The 19,637-nt window shown below is 45.2% G+C and overlaps 1 protein-coding gene across 1 annotated transcript in view; it reads right to left on the bottom strand.

Annotated features, from left to right (window-relative positions):
• Positions 1–6,924: 6,924 nt before the first annotated feature.
• The window catches only part of cplx4a (complexin 4a), an 89,434-nt gene continuing 76,721 nt past the window's right edge, over positions 6,925–19,637 (bottom strand). The window contains exon 3 of the mRNA XM_078551876.1: positions 6,925–7,576. Within this exon, the coding sequence (XP_078408002.1) occupies positions 7,349–7,576 (228 nt within the window). The 3' untranslated portion in view covers positions 6,925–7,348. The remainder of the gene's footprint in view (positions 7,577–19,637) is intronic.

Here is a 19,637-nt window from a genome sequence, read left to right as displayed (position 1 = left end):
CATCAATGACCTTCCTTCCATTATAAGGGTGGATATTCGCTGATGATTGTACAATGTTCAGCACCTTTCACAACTCCTCAGGTACTGAAGCAGCCTATACCCAAATGCAACAAAACCTGGACAACACCCAGGCTTGGGCTGACAAGTGGCAAGTAACATTTGCGCCACACAAGTGTCAGGAAATTACCATCCCAACAAGAGAGAATCTAACCATTGCCCCTTGACATTCAATGGCATTATCATCACTGAATCCCCCACTATCAACATCCTGGGGGTTACCATTGACCAGAAACTGAACTGGACTAGCCATATAAACACTGTGGTCACAAGAGCAGGTCAGAGGCTAGGAATCCTGTGGCGAGTAACTCACCCACTGACTTGCCAAAGCCTGTCCACAATCTACAAGGCACAGATCAGGAGTGTGATGGAATACTCTCCACTTGCCTGGATGAGTTGTTGCTGCAGCTGCAACAACACTCAAGAAGCTTGACACCGTCCTGGACAAAGCAGCTCGCTTGATTGGCACTACATCCACAAACATTCTCTCTGTCCACCACTGACACACAGTGGCAGCAGTGTGTACCATTTACAAGATGCACTGCAGAAACACACCAAGGTTCCTTGGACACCACCTTCTAAACCCACAACCGCTACCATCTAGGAGGACAAGGGGTCACAGATAGATGGGAACACCACCACCTGAATGTTCCTCTCCAAGTAACTCTCCATCCTGACTTGGAAATATATTGCCGTTCCTTCACTGTCGCTGGGTCAAAATCCTGGAACTCCGTCCCTAACAGCACTGTGGGTGTACTCACACCACATGGACTGCAGCGGTTCACCACCACCTTCTCAAGAGCAATTAGGGATGGGCAATAAATGATGGCCCAGCCAACGACACCCATATCCTGTGGATAAATTATGTGATTTGATGCCAAATGTTGATGATAATGCTCCTGTGAAGTGGCCTGGGATGTTTCACTACATTAACTGATCTGTCTAAATGTAACATATTATTTCCAGAAGCAGGCTGAATCTCCCATGACTGGAAAGCTGAAAAAGTGTGCCTTACATGGATAGAGGTTTGGTTAGCTAACAGGAAATAGAGAGTAGGGATAAATGAGTCTTTTTTGTGTTGGCAAGATATGATGAGTGGATTGGAATAGGGATCAGTGAAAGGACGTTTTCTTCTTGTGGGAGAGACTAGAACTAGAGGACAGAGTTAAAAATAAGAGAGATGAGGATAAATGGTTTCTCTGAGGGTCATAAATCTTTGGAACTCTCTTCCCAAGAAAGTGGCGGAGGCAGGTCAATGAATATTTTTAAGACAGAGGTAGACAGATTCTTCTTGACTAAAATGGAATCAAAGGTTATTGGGGATAGGCAGATTGTGGAGCCAATGATCTTATTGAATGGCGGAGCAGGCTCAAGGGGTCGAATGGCCTACTCCTCCTAATTTGTATGTGCATATGTATGTAAGCCTTAAATTAGACAGGAGGCCCAGGAATGACAATCACATAAAATAGCACATTAGAGATCATGTGGCATGGTCACCAGTATCTTCTGTCCTCCTTCTTCTGATAGGCATAGAACACCACAGCAGATCAATGTGTACAGGATAAAAACTGTGAATCAGTTTTATTTACAGCTTAAATAGACAAACAGTCAGACACAGCAAAATACTGAAGCAGCACAATTACATAAAAACAATAAAATCACAATCAGTTTAGAAAGGTTGAAGATACTCTTTTAAAATGTATTTCTTACAATGCATTATGAACAGCTGAACATTTTAAAAATCTAATAGCCTTTCACAGGGCTTCAAGATGTCACATTGGAAGTGGCTGGTACAAGTTTCCAGTTCACCCATAAAGTTCAAATTTTGGTCCAGAACTGAAGATTATGGAATAATCAGCCTAAAAGACATTGGATTCAAAATCTTAATTCATCCATGATTAAAGAAACAATAACATGATCTATTGCACAGAATACCAGTAAGCAGGTGCTCATGTATCTTCTTATGTGTGAAGAGATGTAATGTACAATGCCATTATCATCTAGGGCAAAGCCCTCGTATATCCTGGCTGATTTCTGGATTCATCAACTTGACCCAGTCCTTTAGACAACTCAACTCAAGGCCTTCATTTTTTTTCAGTTGGGTGAGGGAAGAAAGTTTTCTTAGGGATAATGTTGAGATGACCCAGGGTAACTTATCATCCAACTGAGAGAAGAAACTCTCATCTCATCAATTTGGGGCAAATTTGAAGTTGGATTCCCAAGATGAAAATATATTTTATTCCCAGTCTAATGAATGTTCTATTTGTATGCAACAATTTTGCTAGTAGTTACATATGTGTATGTTATATTTTTCAGCTGTGAAATTTGGTTCAGTATTGTCCATTTTTAAAGTTTCATCAATAGTGTTTTGCTTCAAAAACGGTGATCATGGCATGCATGCACATTTCTGGTGCTGGCTGTGTCAGTTTTGGTGAGGGGATTAGTGTGACACAGAATATCTACTGGAAGTATGCAGAGTAGACAGATTGTGACATAGATCATTGTGTAACACTGATTTGACACCATCAGAGCTCAGTGCTTCAGCTAATACCTTCTGGTAACTTCATAGTACTGAATGCATGTTCAGCAGCAGGAAGGATTCCACCTCCCCTGCCAGTGCAAGTTAAAGGGATCATCAACTGTTTTCTGGTTGGTTGCTGATAGATTTCTACTGGCTCTTACTGTGATTGTAGAAGTATTTGGTTGTTTCCAGAGTTGTTTAAAGTTGCTAAAGTCTTCAGAAAGTGGTGTGGCACATTGCTTTGTCTTGACTTCAATGATTTTTAAAAATTTATTTATTCATGGGGTGTGGGCGTCACTGGCTAAGCCAGCATATATTGCTCTTGTTCAGAAGGCATTTAAGAGTCAACCACATTGCTGTGGGTCTGGAGTCACATGTAGGCCAGACCTGGTGAAGACAGCCGATTTCCTCCCTTAAAGGACATTAGTGAACCAGGTGAATTTTTACAACAATCGCTTTATGGTCATCATTAGACTTTTAATTCCAGATTTTTATTAAATTCAAATTCCACCATTTGCCATGGTGGCATTCAAACCCAGGTCACCAGAGCATTGCTTTGCGTCTCTTGAATACTAGTCCATTGATAATATCACCTCCCCCTTCTACATGAACCACGTGCTCCCAGATATGGGTGTCGTAGTTTGCATCCCCTTAGACTACAGCATGAAAGGTAGAATGAGTAGCGACAACACAGAGCAGGACAAGCTCCAGGAGGAGGAGGGAGTGAAGTTCTCTCGTATATTCACCAGGGTGTTAAGGGAGCAATTCTCCTACCTGAACTTTTAAAAAATTCTTTCTTGGAATGTGGGAAATTGCTGGCAAGGTGCCACAAGAAAGATTATTATGGAAAATAAAAGCGCATGGTGTAGTGGGTAACATTAACATGAATAGAAGATTAGCAGGCAGGCAGAAAGCAAAGAGTATGCATAAGCAGGTCTTTTTCTGATTGGCAGGATGTGATGAGTGGCATCCCACAGGGGTCTGTACTGGGGCCTCAAGTTTTTACGATTTACATCAATGACTTAGATGAGGGGAGTGAAGGCATGGTAGCTAAATTTGCAGATGACACAAAGATAGTTAGGAAAGTATGTTCTGAAGAGGACATGAAGAGGTTGCAGATGGATATAGATAGATTGAGTGAGTGGGAAAAGATCTGGCAAATGGAGTTTAAGGAGGAAAAATGTGAAGTTGTTCACTTTGGCAGGAAGAACAGAAAAAGCAGAGTACTACTTAAATGGAGAACGGCTGCATAATCCTGAGGTGCAGCAGGATCTAGGTGTTTTAGTACATGAGTCACAAAAAGTTAGTATGCAGGTACAGTAAGTAATTACGGCTAATGGAATGCTATCATTTATTACAAGAGGGATTGAACATAAAAGTAAGGATGTTATGCTTCAGTTGTACAGGGCATTGGTGAGACTGCACCTCAAATACCGTGTGCAGTTTTGGTCTCCTTATTTAAGGAAGGATGTAAATACATTGGAGGCAGTTCAAAGGAGGTTTACTAAATTGATACCTGGAATGAGTGGGCTGTCTTATGAGGAAAGGTTGGACAGACTGGGCTTGTTTCCACTGGAGTTTAGAAGAGTGAGGGGTGATTTGATTGAAGTGTACAATGGCCTTGGCAAGGTGGACGTTGAAAGGATGTTTCCTCTTGTGGGTGAGTCCAGAATTAGGGTTGCTGTTTTAAAATTAGGGGTCGCCCTTTTAGGACAGAGATGGGGAAAAAAATTTTCTCTTAGAGGGTTGTGCGACTTAGGAATTCTCTGCCTCAGAAGGTGGTGGAGGTGGGGTCATTGATTATTTTTAAGGCAGAGGTAGATAGATTCTTCTCAGACAAGGAAATCAAAGGTTAGTGGGGTTAGATGGGAATGTGGAAAGACAAGAAGATCAGCCATGATCTTATTGAATAGCGGAGCAGGCTCAAGGGGCCGAATGGTCTACTTCTGTTCTTATTTCTTATATTCGTATTTGTTGAGGTGCAGCAAGTAACAGTGTTGGAAGTCTATGCTTCACTAAGGATGTCCTCACTGAAACCTGCTGCCACTGCAAGCACAGCTACAGCCTCAGAACAGGATGAAGACAGCATTGCCAGTACCTGTGAAGATGACTGTGTCCATGAACATCCCCACCTTTTATCATATTTTTGATCTTTTTACCCACAACCATCGCCTCCCCCGAATTCACCCCCACAAAGGCCATCTGTCACATGTTCGTGCTGTTCTTTCCAGAGTGTTTACCCTTGTCCTGCTATTATCACATTCTGCTTTGTTCCCTTAATGCCACCATCAGTACCTCCTTTAGCAAGTACCACTACCATTAACACCCCTTTTGTTCATGACATTTTTGTCAATCTCTCCTTTGCCTCCACCTATCACTGGCCTTCTATCCAGCTTCACCCCCCTTAAGCAGTATAAATTTCATCAGATTTTTATTTCTCTTTAGCTCTGAAGAGGAGTTATATGGACTCGAAATGTTAACTCTGTTTTTTTTCAACACAGATGCTCTTAGACCTGCTGAGTTTTTCCAGCATTTTCTGTTTTTGTTTCAGATTTCCAGCATCCGCAGTATTTTGCTTTTATCCCCTTTAAGTGGTGCAGGTTAGCTTTCACTCATGTTATTCTCTCATGTTTTGGTAACCCCTGCTCAAGCATGCATTTCTCAACAGCATGCTTGTTGCATGAAAGTTGCATGAGATAATCATTTAAAGAAGCAGGCAGCATGAAGTTTCTGTTAATCGTTTGGGTTAATTGCACATAGTGATCCTCACATCTGTTTTTGAGTGTTGTTGAATTTTGCAACTTTTATATTGTTATTGGGAAGTCAAGTTGAAGGGCCAAATGCAGGACACCACCAAGTTAAAAAGCCAAAAACGATTAGGTAAATTGGGAAATCAGTGATTAGGTGTTGCCAAGCTTTCCAATCAGTCCCACTTTCCCACTCAGTTCCCATAGCCCTGGAAGTTTACTTCCTTCAAGTGTCCATCCAATTTCCTTTTGAAATCATTTGTTGTTTCTGCATTCATCACAATCATGGGCAACGAGTTCCATGTCATTACCATTTGCTGACTATAAAAGTTCTTCCTTACGTTCCTCCTGCATCTTACCCCTAGTCCTTGCACAATCAGCCAATAGAATGAATTTTTCCTTGTCTACCGTATCTAATCCTGTCATAATCTTGTAAACCTCTATCAAATCTCCTCTCAATCTCTTTTGCTCCAAGGAGCACAATCCCAGCCTTTCCAACCTTATCTTTGAAATTTGTATCATCCTTACTGTCTGCTATTCCTCCAAATTGTGTATTGTTGGCAAATTTTGAAATTTTACTATGCATTCCAAGACCCAAGTCATTTTTATGAATATATAGTAAAGAAAAAAGCAGTGGTCCTAGCACTGACCTTTGGGAATTACCACTGTCAACTATCTTCCAGTCCACCAAACAATCATCTACCACGACTCACTGCTTTTTATCCTTAAGCTAATTTTTTATTCAATTGAGCACCGAGATCCTTGACAAGTGGTCTGCAATTGGATAAAAAGTGGATTTTACATAGGTGATTAGTAAACATTTGTTTTAATGATCTAGACCTAGTTGATCTAATCACAGTTGGACCCACACAGCTATCAATTTTGGCTTGAAAATTAACAACACAGTCACTTTGGATGAAATGACATAACCTGTCTAATGGTGAAAGCTTCTCCAGTGAACATCATGCTCTTTCACTGGATTGTAAGGGCTTGGTAAATCACTGTAAAAAGTTATTCCTAATTAATCTGTCAAACACATTGCTTTTGTCTTTTCTAATTTGAGTCCAGGGATTATCCTGCTCAGTTCGGGAATAAGTTCAATCCTGCACTGTTTGGAACAAATAAGTATTTCAATTCGGAGCCAAATGCTCTAGTTTTATAATATCAGGTTTAAGCTGTCACATCAACAAGAAACTAATAATGGCATGGCAATTATAAAGCATGGTTTGTTCTAAACTTGACAAAAGTGACTGTATTTTCATGCTCAAACAACTTTTATAATGTGTAATGTTTCTATGGGCTGTTAAAGCTTGTAGTGGGTTTCTTTCCCACTTTGGGTATTGTCTTTATCAAGGGAAAGGATGGCAGTGCAAAGAACTGCCCACCATAATAATCCTCAGATCTATGCTCAACTACATTACAAATTAATGAGAGTTTTAAACTTTTTCTGTAGCTTTCTAAGGTGTGCCAACGTTTCAAATTTAGAGAGTCATTTTTTTTGCACCAATATTTTCTAATATCAGTTACTTGTACAGACACTTTTGGTGAAATTGTTCATACTAATTAAAGAGAATATTCATAATCTAGTCTTTTAAGATTGAGCCAACAAAGGTGGACAAATCATTTATTTGATCACACATTCCAACATAATGCACTAACCCATAGAATAAAATAATTTCATTTAATTCCCACTATATAAAATATAAGTTAATACTTGCATTTTCACTCTTCTCACAACCTTGACAGAGGCCCTTTTGGGGAGAAATAGTTTTAAAAAGTATGTCTAACTTTTGACAACTTTTCTATGAAAAATACTTTTTGTTATATCAAATAAGTTTACATGTCTTCTGCCAATAATTAATGTATTGTTCCGTGACAAATTGTGCCCCAGATGTGATGCTAACAACTTTACACTGTTTGTGTCAAGAATACATGTTGGACAGATACATCCTGTGTGAGGTGCATGACTACAATGTTTATTGGAAGTTTTACTAGAATTGAAAGTAAAGCTATCAACACTGGCTCACATTAGGAAGCACTTCTGTTCAGCAGTCTGTTTTATTTCACTAAATGTTGCCTGGACTTTCTCTTTTATTTGGTCTGCATCCATGTTTTGGAGGTTATAAATTTGTCCAATGAAAGACTCTTTTTCAACTTCTTCCTCCTGGTCCTCATTAACCATCTTCTTCAGCTCTTCTGGCAGCTCAACATTGTCTCCGGCCATTTGTATCTGATTCTCATCCTGTTCACTCTGTACAAGCAGAAGTCTGTCAGTATAATTAATAGCAAATTGTGAAATAATAGTATGCATTTTTTAAACTATGCATATAGCATTCCTTTTGATTTTCTCTTACCAGTGATCAATTCATAATGACTCCTTGCGTTATAAGTTATGCAAAAAACTTCAGAATCCTAGGACACCCATGCAAATCAATAGTACTAAATATTATACATATAACTTGAGAAATGTGCAGAAATGACACTTTCATTTGATGACAGAATTACTAAACCAGGAGCCCATGCAGAGGAAAGGGCAGGAGAGTAAAGGGATACTGTAGGTGTGTTATTCTTGGCTTTTTGTTCAAAGACTGTTTGCTTTGGATGCTCATCCATCTGCTGGGAGCTGAAATAGAAAAGGGTAGCCTTTTTATCATTTAAAAGGTCAGCGATATGACCATCACTCTTCATCATCTGCAATAAAGGTATATGCATATTATGATTGTACTAGCTGATCGGACAATCTTTTTTATAACTTGTGACTTATGTAAATTGAAAATACCAGATCAAAACATCTGTAAGACAGTTAAAGGATGAAAACAAGATCCCATAAACAGATTAAAGGATTATCTCCTGATGAAAAACACTCAGCAACTTTTTTGTTCAGGAAGAAAAAAGTTGAATACACAATCTGTCATAGGGATAATGTTAGAAGCTATTATTAAAGAAGTTATAGCAGGGCACTTGGATAAGTTCAAGGTGATCAGGCAGAGTCAACATGATTTTGAGAAAGGGAAATAATGTTTAATGAACTTATTGGAGTCCTTTGAGGAAGTAACGTGCTCTGGATAAAGAGGAACTGGTGGATGTACTGTACTTAGACTTCCAGAAGGCATTTGATAAAGTGCCACATCAGAGGTTATTGCATAAACTAAAAGCTCATGCTAAAGGTGGTAACATATTGGCATGGATAGAAGATTGGCTGCCTAACAGGAAGCAAAGAGTAGGCATAAATGGCTCTCTTTCAGGTTGGCAAGATGTAATGAGTGGTGTGCCATGAGGATCCGTGCTGGGACCTCACCTGTTTACAATTTATATAAATGACTTGGGGACAGACTAGGCTTGCATCTGCTGGAGTTTAGAAGAGTAAGCGGCGACTTGATCAGAACATATAAGATCCTGAGCAGTCTTGACAGGGTGAATGTGGAGAGGATGTTTCCTCTTGTGGGAGAATCTAGAACTAGGGGTCACTATTTAAAAATAAGGGGTCACCCATTTAAAATGGAGAGGGTAGTGAGTCTTTGGAACTCTCTTCCTGAAAAGGCGGTGGAAGCAGAGTCTTTGAATATTTTTAAGGCAGAGGTGGACAGAGGCCTGGTAAGCAAGGGGGTGATAGGTTATCGGGGGTAGGCGGGATGCAGATTTGAGGTTACTATCAGATCAGCCATGATCTTATTAAATGGCGGAGCAGGCTCGAGGTGCCAATTGGCTTACTTCTGCTCCTTGTTCGTATGTAATAACATCAGCTGGAAGTGACACATTGATTTACTTAGACAAGATCTACAATACTTTGTTATTTGTCTGCAAATTAATTAAAAATAACGGCAATTTTTTCATAGTGATCCTGCTCCTAAGTGTGATGTAATGGCAATAGATAAAACTCAATCAACAGACCTAAATTCGCGTCCAGGCCTTAAACAATTACAAATATAGGAACACAACATTTTTAAAGTGTCATTAGTTCTCACGAAGGGCAAATAATATGCTTTTAATACAAATATATGAATTTGAAAATTGAAACTTGATTCTTTTAAACTCTTTAAGCACCATGGATAAGCTTACCACTAAGTGCTGATGGGTTTTGGGAGCTACCAACAAGAATCAATTGACAGCTCCTTTCTCAATTAGCCTGTGCAAATGATGTGACCATGCCAACCTTTCTAGATGTGCTTTCATTGGTAGTTTATTTTAAACTGGCACCCGCCTATGAAATGTCCAGGATTGTGAAGACATAAGGTGAGTAGTTGTTAATCTGTATTTTTCAGGAAGAAGTCATTAAAATAGGATTTTAAGTTAATTAGAAATAAAATTAAAGTCTAAAATATAGTAGTGTCACCAAGAAAGAATGGGGGAAAAATTAGAGCCACAGAAGGCAGAATTAAAGTGTTCAAAATGCTTTTTTTTGGTTGAAGTTGTGCTATGAGTTTGAATTATATAAGGAACTATTACATTAATTATGGTACTTCTTGGTTGGAAAAATGTTATTTGTATTATAATTTGGGTATTGCTGAAAAAAAGAGAAATTTTTGTTGAAGCTTTTCATCTTGCATTTATCAGGACAATTCACAAGAAAATACCAATGTCAGGGGAAGCAACACTGTATGAGAACAGAGTGCTGATTGGTCGGCAAATGAACGCTGATTGATAGAGGTGATGCCATGGAGAATGTATCAGTTGATGGTGACTGACAGTTAACTGCCAAGCATTGATTGAAATTTAAACCAAGCAGCTTGACATTGATTGGTCAAGGCATTGCCCTGGGGAATGAACTAGCAAATAACTGTCACTTATTTTGTTTAGCTGAAACAGGTGCAACGTGTATACATGTTTTTCCTGTCTGCAAAGAACGGGGTCCTGCATATGATATATGTAGCTTCCAATGCACGCGAAAGCACCACATTGTGAGCCCAACTGACAATCTTAAATTACTTGTCAGCATAATTCTTAGCACACTGAGGATTATTTAGCAAATGTTGTCCAATCACGGAATCACATCCAATGTTGGACATTGTGTTTTGAGTTTTGCAAGCATGGGCTGGTTGGGTGCTTTGGTTTCTCTGTAATTGGTCTTTCTACAGTTTGAGAAGCTTTTCTGTCAGCAGAGTTTTTTTTCTCCTGTAGAATGCATTGGTCCGAGTTTCAAGTTCATCTCACTCCTATGGCGTCTTCTGTCTCTTTGCTACATAGGCTTCAGTCAAGGACATTACCCAACTGGCTAATGTACTTTTTGACAGATATTTCATTCTGTTATGATTCCATCCATGTTCACTGCTGATTCCATTATTATTTTTACAATTCTGTACTTTTTAAAATAAAACAAACTGAAGCAAGGTATTCTTTTCAAAAATCTGCAGGTACTGGATATCTGAGACAAAAAAAAATCAGCACAACAAACACGCGGGTCAATGAGCATCAATGGAGAGGGTGAACACTTTTATATTTTGGGCATGACTCCTTTTTCAGAACTGGATGATATTACAGATAAACAGCATTTAAAAAGGAACAGGACATGGTGGAAGGGATGTTTTTGTATTTTTTTCCCATTCCCACTTCTCTTCTTCTGCTCTCTTTTAAATACTATTCATCTGTAAGATCTCCCAGTTCTGAGGAAAGATCCACACCCAAAACATCCTGCCTGTTCTCTTCAAGTATTCTGCCTGACCCACTGCATGTTTCCAGCATTTTCTGTTTTTGTTTCAAATTTTCAGCATCTGCAGTTTTCTTCTGTTGTTGATGGAATTAAAGCCATCTGGTAACATCCACTGCTTTAAAAAAAAAAATGGTAACAGGCTTGAAACCAGTAAAAGCAGTGACAGGAGCTGAAATATCCACATGAGAAGATTTAGGCCTGTCTTGAGGCTTGATTTTTCACAGATTCCAATTCTGCTACATCCGATAAACCTCTTATTCAAATTGGCAGATATCTTAATACACTTAAATTTGGATGCACAATAAAATTAAATTACAAGTGGTTTGAATTGTAATTATTTGGGATGGAATTTTCCATTAATGAGACTAAGGGCAGAATTTTACGGCTGACGCGCAGGTGGCGGAGCCCACATGTCAGCGCATAAAATGTCAGGCGAGCGTCGCGACGTCAGCGCGCTATATCGCGATGTTTAGGTGGGCGCGCGCGCGCTATGAAACGCGACGCACGCCCGCCATTAATTAAAGGCCTTGCAATTGAAGCCAATTTTGAGGAGCCCATGCGATCCAATGGGCAGGCGGGTAACTGATTTTTGTAAGAAACCTCATCCACGGGTGGAATATATGGGCTCAGAGGGGTTGTTCATGTTTTTTCTGAAGTATTTAACACAGGAAGTGTTTTAAACTTGCCTGTGTGATTGTTAGCAGTTCAGATCGATTTCCAATAGCTTTCTCTGTACTTTGAAGCTTCAGCTCAGCAGTCTGCAGACAGTAATCTTTACTGGGCCTGCAGCTTTCCAGAGGCCCCAATTTAGCCTGGGTATGGGTTCTGACATCTCCACTGGAGGCAGATCCTCTGAGGAGGAAGGGAGGGGATAGAATAAGGAGGAGGCCAGAAGTGGACAATCAGCCTCCAGGGGAGCCACCTTTGGGAGTACAGGCGCAGGCACAAGGGGTGCAGGGCCAAGAGGGTGTCCAAGGTGGAAGGGGCCACAGAAGACGCCACTATCCTGCTGCCAGGGTATACAGGTGGCGAAGCAGCTACCTCAATATGACTGAGGTGCAGTGCCGAAGGAGGCTCCGTCTGTCAAGAGAGACAGTGAACTATATCTGTCAGATAATTGACCCTGAGATCTCCCCTAACTATGTAGGTGGACACCCCATGCCAGCGGCACTGAAGGTCACAGATGCCCTCCACTTCTATGCATCTGGCTCCTTCCAGGGCTCAGTGGGTGATCTTTGTGGTGTCTCCCAATCAGCTGTCCACACTTGTGTCAAGCAGGTTACAGACGCTCTGTTCAGATGGGCATTGACCTTCATCCACTTCCGCTGTGACCAGGCAAGTCAGATACAGCGAGCCAGAGGCTTCGTGGCCATTGCTGGCTTCCCCCGCGTCCAGGGTGTAATAGACTGCACACATGTGGCCATCAAGGCGCCAGCAGGTGAGCCCGGTGCCTTTGTCAACAGGAAGGGCTTCCACTCCATGAATGTGCAGATAGTGTGTGATCGCAGGATGCTGATTTTACAAGTATGTGCAAGGTACCCAGGCAGCTCCCACGACGCCTACATCCTCAGACACTCCCAGGTGCCGGGGCTCTTCAGTGCTCCGGCTCGGCTGGATGGTTGGCTGCTGGGTGACAAGGGCTATCCCCTCAGAAGGTGGCTCATGACGCCTCTCCGCTATCCAAGAACAGAAGCTGAGCAGCGCTACAATAGGAGCCATGGCTCCACAAGGGCTGTGGTGGAGAGAGCCATCGGTCTTCTCAAGATGCACTTCCATTGTCTGGACCGCTCAGGGGGTGCAATCCAGTACCCCCCAGATCGCGTCTCTCTGATAGTGGTAGCATGCTGCGCTCTGCACAATCTTGCGCTGGAAAGGGGGGATGCAGTTGACGATGAAGACCTTGACTCAGTGGATGAGGCTGCACATGATGAATCCAGCAGTGGCTCAGGGGATGAGGAAGCACAGGGCGATGATGGGGTGCAGCATGTCGACCCGCTATTACACCAAGGAGGCAGGGACACCTGGGACAATTTAATCCAACGAACCTTCAGCTAGCTCCACACACATCAATCAGCGGAACAGCATTGCCTGGCGCTTCCACATGTGGCACTTAGTTGCTACATCTTCCATCTCATCAGCTGCAACTAAGGGCTTAGTACAGAAACATCAATGTCCACTCAAACACTCATGAGATGTCTGTGAAACATACAAATGCAGCACAAAGGAAACACCCTCAGCCATGGTTAGAAAAGTGGACTTTATTCCCACCAAAATAAACCACAAACGTCGCTCTGACGTACATAATGATATATTCCCTAATCTAGGGCCAACACAAAATCAACAGTGACAAACCGTTGAGTGCCTAATGCTTACGATTGTGGGTGCTACGTCTTGGTGCCGCCGTATCGCTCGGAGTGGCTTGTGAGACAGCCTGCTGACTCTGCTGTCCTGTTGGCCTCGATGACCTTGGCGGCCGTCCTTTGGCCAGTGGAACCTGTGATGGCCTCGGCTGGGAGGGAGTGGCCAGTTCCAGAACTGGCACTTCCCCAGTTGTCGCAGCCTCAACGGATGCAACAGTCACTGGCAGACGGGCGGAGGAGCTGCTGCCCTCATCCAGAGCTCCCTGAGAGGAGCTCGCAGCAACAACAGGCAGCTGCTGCACCGACATGAGGTTACATTGGACCTCCCTGCTCACCGCAGATGGATGAGCAGCGACACTTGGTGCCCAGAACATCTCCCACATTGCGAATGATCACCTGTGGCCATTAGTGCTGTGAGGGCTTGCAGGTCAGAGCGTAACCCAATCAGAAGTTTCTTAATCCGATTGAAGCCCTTCTCCATGAGAGTCGCCAATCTCTCAGTGAAGGAAGCCTGAAGCTCTGTCCTGAGGTTCATGCCTTCACTGACACTCTGCCTGGACTCCGCCACCACAGAGAACTGAAGCACACCCTCATGCAACCCTGCCAGATGATCCCGTGCATCCTGCCGCTTGTCCTGCAGCTGCTGCATGGCTGACATCTCCAGAGGCACATCATCACTGCCGGACTCAGCATGTGCCTGGACCCCTGCAGTCCTCCGGCTGCTGGCATCATCGGCACTCTGTCCATGCCATCTCCTCCAGCGATTGTGAAGTGCCCTCTCCACTGTGCCCCGGGACACTAGTCGACGTCATATTCCCCACCGAGGTGTTTGTCACTGCGCTGGTGCCTGGCTCGCTGAAAGGATGTGACGCAAGTTGCAAGTCTTGGCCCTCAGGTGTGGAGGAGGGGCTTTGGATGTATTGGGGGCGGCCATGTGGCGGTGATGCTGAAATTAACAACAAGGACAGCGCATCAGTTAGCGTTCAGTCACTAACACCTTTCATCCCTTTCCCCCTCAGCCTCAAGTCGCTCACCCTTCAAGAACCTAAAGAGACGAACATTGGTGGAGTGGTAAATAGTCAAGACGAGCCCCAAACGTTACACGTGCATACAGACAGGCTGGTCAGATGGCCTAAGGAATGCCACATGGAATGTTACGTGGATAAATGTGCGGTTAAGCACTTGGGCAAGACAAGCAAGGTACGGGAATACATGAGTAATGGTAGGACCGTGGAAAGTCACGACGATTACAGGAACCTTGCTGGGCAGACCTGTTAAGGTAGCAGAACAGGAACATAAGGTGTTTAACAAAGTCGAAGCCAGACTTGCCTTTATTAACCAAGGAATAGAATGTAGGAAAAGGGAGGTCATGTTGCAAGTGCAAAAAACGCTGTCGAGGCCACATCTACACTTCTACGTTCATTTGTGACCTGCGCTTCATGGGAGGGATGGCATTGGAGTGGGGAGAGTGCAAAGGTTCCTGACCTGGATGCATGCTGGCCTGGAGAGTTACAGAGATGAGGAAACATCGCAAACACTTGCGACATTTACCGTGGATCACAGGAGATTGACAGGTCACATTATTGACCTTTATACTCTTATGAGGGGCATAGAATGGGTGGACAGAAGGCAACATTTCCCCTTGGCGCAGGGCTGACTAACATGGTGGCGTTTATTTAAGTTGAGTGCCAAGAGGTTGACAGGTGAGGTGCTGAGTAATGTTTTGGACAGAGTAATGTGGGACACACTGGCTGAAAGGGTGGTGGAGGTACAAACCCTCCTAAGATGCAATAAGTCTTTGGATGTGCAGCAGCGATGCCATGGCATGTTAGGCCAAGAGGATAGTGGTCACAAATGGGATAAGGTGACTTTGGAAGGTGCTAGAGACGCGCATCCTCAAGGGGCCGAGGGACCTTTGTGTATGACCCACACGTCTGACTGTATCAGTCTGTGATTGAGCAGTGTTGCTACATTATCGATTACAGCAACCATCAGTGCTTTGGATGGTGGGGAGACAGAGTGGATGGGACTGTGGCCCTCAAATACCTGGCCGTTTGCCTCCTCCCCAGCTCCATGGCCTGCTCCTCATAATTGGTGAGGTGCTGCAGCACGGCGTGCCCACCAACAGTCTGCTGCCACCGCATATTGCTCTCAGTTTTTGCCTGCAGAACATAGAAGAGCATTTATTGGGGCTGATCGCTCATGTACTCTGCCCGTGCACGCCGCACCCCAACCGCAGTGGCCCATCTGAGGCCTCCAGCAGCTCCTGTACACACTACTGGTGATCAGTCCCCAGAAGATAGTACGGCTGCTCCCAACCCCCTCCCCCAATGGCCACCTTGGACACATTCGGCGTCCATCACTTTGAATAACACACGGGTCTTAGCGCCCATGGCAAGGAGGCGCAACTAGGTGCGGTGCCGAGGCCAGCAGATGGCTTTTGGCCACAACACCTTGAGGCTCCCCTTCCACCATCTCATCACCAACAATAAGACGTGTGTTGGAGTTCTGAGTATGTGTCTAGTTGCCTCCCCTGCAGGTTGCCCCCAGACTACTCAAATGCGACAAACACCAACATATGCTGCAGGGGGAACACATCTTCTCCTCAACCACTGAGGCTGATGTAAACATGGTCACTATCTGTTTGCCCACCCAGCGTGCGCCAAATGCCCAGTGCAGTAATGACACTAAGATGTGGTGGGGGGGGGGGCCTCAAAGGCTAAGGCTATCTGCAGGGTAAAATGGCCAAGGCTGACATGGTATTCACCCTTCCAGAGTGCAACAAATCATTGAAGCACTTGCGGCACTGTGTTCCTGTGCGCCGCACAGCATCTTGAGAGGTAACAGCCTCCGTCACCTCCTGCCATGCCTGCCTGGTCACGTGGGGCGCCCTCCTCCTCCCATCCTCCGGAAACAAGACATCCTGATGGTTGGACACCTCTTCGAGGAGGACAGCAAGGCAGGCATCTGAAAACCGAGGGGCACAGTGGCCCCCCGCTGGCCTACCCTGCAGCCTGCCCCCCTCCTCCTCCTCTGCTCTCACCTCTTGTGCTGCTCGATGACTGGCCATGGTGAACAGCCTAAAGGAGGCTGCCTGGCCATTCTTTATACAGACTGCCGGTTCCCCATTGGAACCAGCGGCCTGAACACGCCCACCACCGATTTAATTTTCCCGATGAACAATGGAGTCGGAACCCCACTGGGCGGGCCTTAATTGGCCCGTCCGCGCAAAATGGCGGTGTGGCCCATTTCGGCGGCGGGGATCAGCTGCCCGCCCGCCGCCGAGTCGGTTGGGCCTGTCCGCCCATCAAACGCAAAATTCTGCCCTAAGTGCGGTGGTGGGCAGTTTCAGCAGCGCCCACCCCACTGTCCGAAATGGCGGGAACTCGTGCTCGATTCTGCACTTGGAGGGTGATTAATTATGCAAAGGTGCATATTGATCCGAATGACCTGGCTGGCCGGGAGTTGATTCGTGCGGCCGCTGTCAGCTGTTGCGTCTGGGCGCCATTTTTAAAGGCTAGTCCAACACACAATCTCACTCTCTCCAGCCCATCAGAGATGTCTGGCAGCCAGAAGAGGAAGGCTGAGAGCCTGAAGAACAAGGCAGCACCCACTTCACACACCGGACCCTCCAGGCCTTGATCAGAGGGGTGCAGGCGCACAAGGCACGTGCCCTATCCCAGGGATGGCTATAGGACGTACAGCAGCCTCACCTCTCCGGCCTGGGAGGCCATCACGGAGCAGGTCAGTGCAGCTGGCAACTGTGCTCAAAATGCTATCCAGTGCAGGAAAAGGGTGATCTCCCACTCCGCCAAGGTAAGTCATACTTCAACTCCCTCCAATATCAACTCTCATCATGGCATCATGCACTCAAAAGGCTACCCTCTTCAGGGATTTCACACAACCATTAGCGGGGGACACATATCAACACTCATTCTCTCACTGAGACTTTCACATCACCACCATCCCACCTATCATCACACTTCATCCTCTGGTCCTTCTGGGGAGGGCTTACCACACAGGGGACACGCATCTCACCCAACCTCTGCTCCATCCCTTCTCATCACATGCCTTTATTTCTTCTTCACACAGGCCAAGCTGGCACAGAACAGGCATGAGAGATTGCAGACTGGGGGTGGGACGGCCGACATCATTGCCCTCACTGAGTTCAAGGAGGCTGCAGCTGAGCTGGCTGGGGAGGACAGGGATTGCTCCTGTGGGGAAGGAGAGATCAGCTTCTCCCACAAACCTAGTACTGATCACAGCTCCATCACCTCATCAAATCCTGATATTCACAGTGAGTCATGTGCAGTCTTATCTAGCTCATGCTCATTAAGTGAAACTTTATTTTCTATTTTCTAGGCACCAGCAGATCGAGGCCCCCAAGGCAGTCCAACACCAGTGCGAGCCCCAGACCATATCTGAAGAGGAAGCTCTGGAAGAACCATAACGGCGCTCGCACACACCCTCCACCAACTCAGAGACACACACGTCAGTGTGGCACAGCTGTAGATTAGGCTTGGACTCACTTTCTGGAGATCTCCTTGCTGACACGTCCCCGCAGCAGTCAGAGGCAGGGACAGCCCAGGTCTTTGGTACTCGGAGGGCTGCTGGAGACCAGCGACCCGCTCAGTCCAAGTCAGATGATGAGCCCCTGGAAGCGGCTGTGAACTCAATGCTGGAGAGGCAACGAGAGGCGGCAGAACATCAGGCAGGGATTCGACAGTCACTCAGCAGACTAGAGTGAATGATGCAGGATTCCATCCGTGTTCTGTCTGATGTCGCGGAGATGCGTTTAAATATTTATTTGAAGCGTGTGATGTAAGCATTTCTAACCCTTCTTGCTCAAGGAACACCATTGAGTGAGGGCAGCTCATCAACATTGATATTCTAGCGGCATTTTTGTCTCCTCAGTGGCAGTGGCAGGAGAAAAGACATGCACAGGAGGAGGAGATCCCGAGGCATGTCCACACCTCAGTCGCAGCAGTGTTTGCATCATTAGGTAAAGGCTTCAACTCTTCTCCCGCATCGCTCTCGTTCCTCAGTGGACTCTCAGTTCCCAGAGTGAGCTCACTCATAGGGCCCCACGGATCAAAGCAAAGATCATGGCCTGGTGATTCATGAGGCCAGAACATGGATGTGTGAATGCAGGACTTGTTCTTGCTGCAAGTGGGTGGACATTCCCTGAGTCAAAAGGAGATGTCATTGAGAGCTAGGAGAGATGTGGCCATATTCCCTCACTTAACCTGTCCTGGAACCTGTCAGCTACTACTGTATCACGAACACGCCTCTCACGTCTTCCTTTCTCCATGACCTGATCAGCATCGTGTGGCTCATGGGCCTCCAGATCTTCATCCTCTGATGCGCTCTCATCCTCCTCCAGTTCGTTCTCTGGCAGGGGTTCACCTCTTTGAATTGCCAGATTGTGAAGGGCACAACACCCTGCGGTGATGTGGGAAACCCTGTCGGGAGTGTACTGGAGTAAGCCATCTGAGCAGTCCAAGCATTTGAAGCACATCTTCAGAAGTCCTATGGTCTGCTCTATAAGGGACCGTGGGGAGCTGTGAGCAGTGTTGTTCCTCTCCATGGATGGACTCTTAAGAATGATGCACCAGTGTCATCAGCTAGTGTATCAGTAGGTACCCCTTATCCCCAAACAGCCATCCCTGTAGATGTAATGGCCCCTCAAAAATCTCAGGCACCTGGGAGTGACCCAGGATGTAGGAGTCATGGCAACTCCCAGAGTATCATGCGCAAACGTGCAGTACGTGTATCCGGTGATCACACACCAGTTGTACATTGATTGAGTGATGGTCCTTGAGGTTTATAAACATTAAGGCCTGCTGCCATGGAGCCCATATAGCCACATGGGTCCAGTCCATTGCACCCTGCACTGTTGGGAAGGTTGAGATGTCGGCGAAGCTGGTGAATCTCTCAGCCTGGTTATCTTCGTCCAGAGCAAACCTAACATAATGATGGGCCTTTGATGTGTTGCGGACTGAGAGATGCCACACGGGTCCCCTGTTGATCCTTGGAAAGAACCAGAGGCCAAGAAATTGAGTGCTGCGGTCACCTTCAAAGCCACTAATAGGGGATACCCTCCAACTCCACATGGCATCAGGTCTTCATGAAGAATGTGGCACATGTGATGTACCAGAGCTCGGGACAAGCACAAACGTGCACGGCATTGCCTCTCACTCATCTGTAAATAGGGTACTCTTCTACGATAAACCTTAGGTCTGGCAAGTCACCCTGACCCTCCTGTTCATGCTCTGGCTCCATGTCCATGTCCCTCCTGCTGGAGC

The sequence above is a fragment of the Cetorhinus maximus genome, chromosome 1 (genome assembly GCF_964194155.1).
Source record: "Cetorhinus maximus chromosome 1, sCetMax3.hap1.1, whole genome shotgun sequence".
In the NCBI taxonomy this organism is placed as follows: Eukaryota; Metazoa; Chordata; class Chondrichthyes; order Lamniformes; family Cetorhinidae; genus Cetorhinus; species Cetorhinus maximus.
Note: the sequence above shows the minus strand (reverse complement) of the source record. Positions and strands in the feature narration are given on the sequence as shown.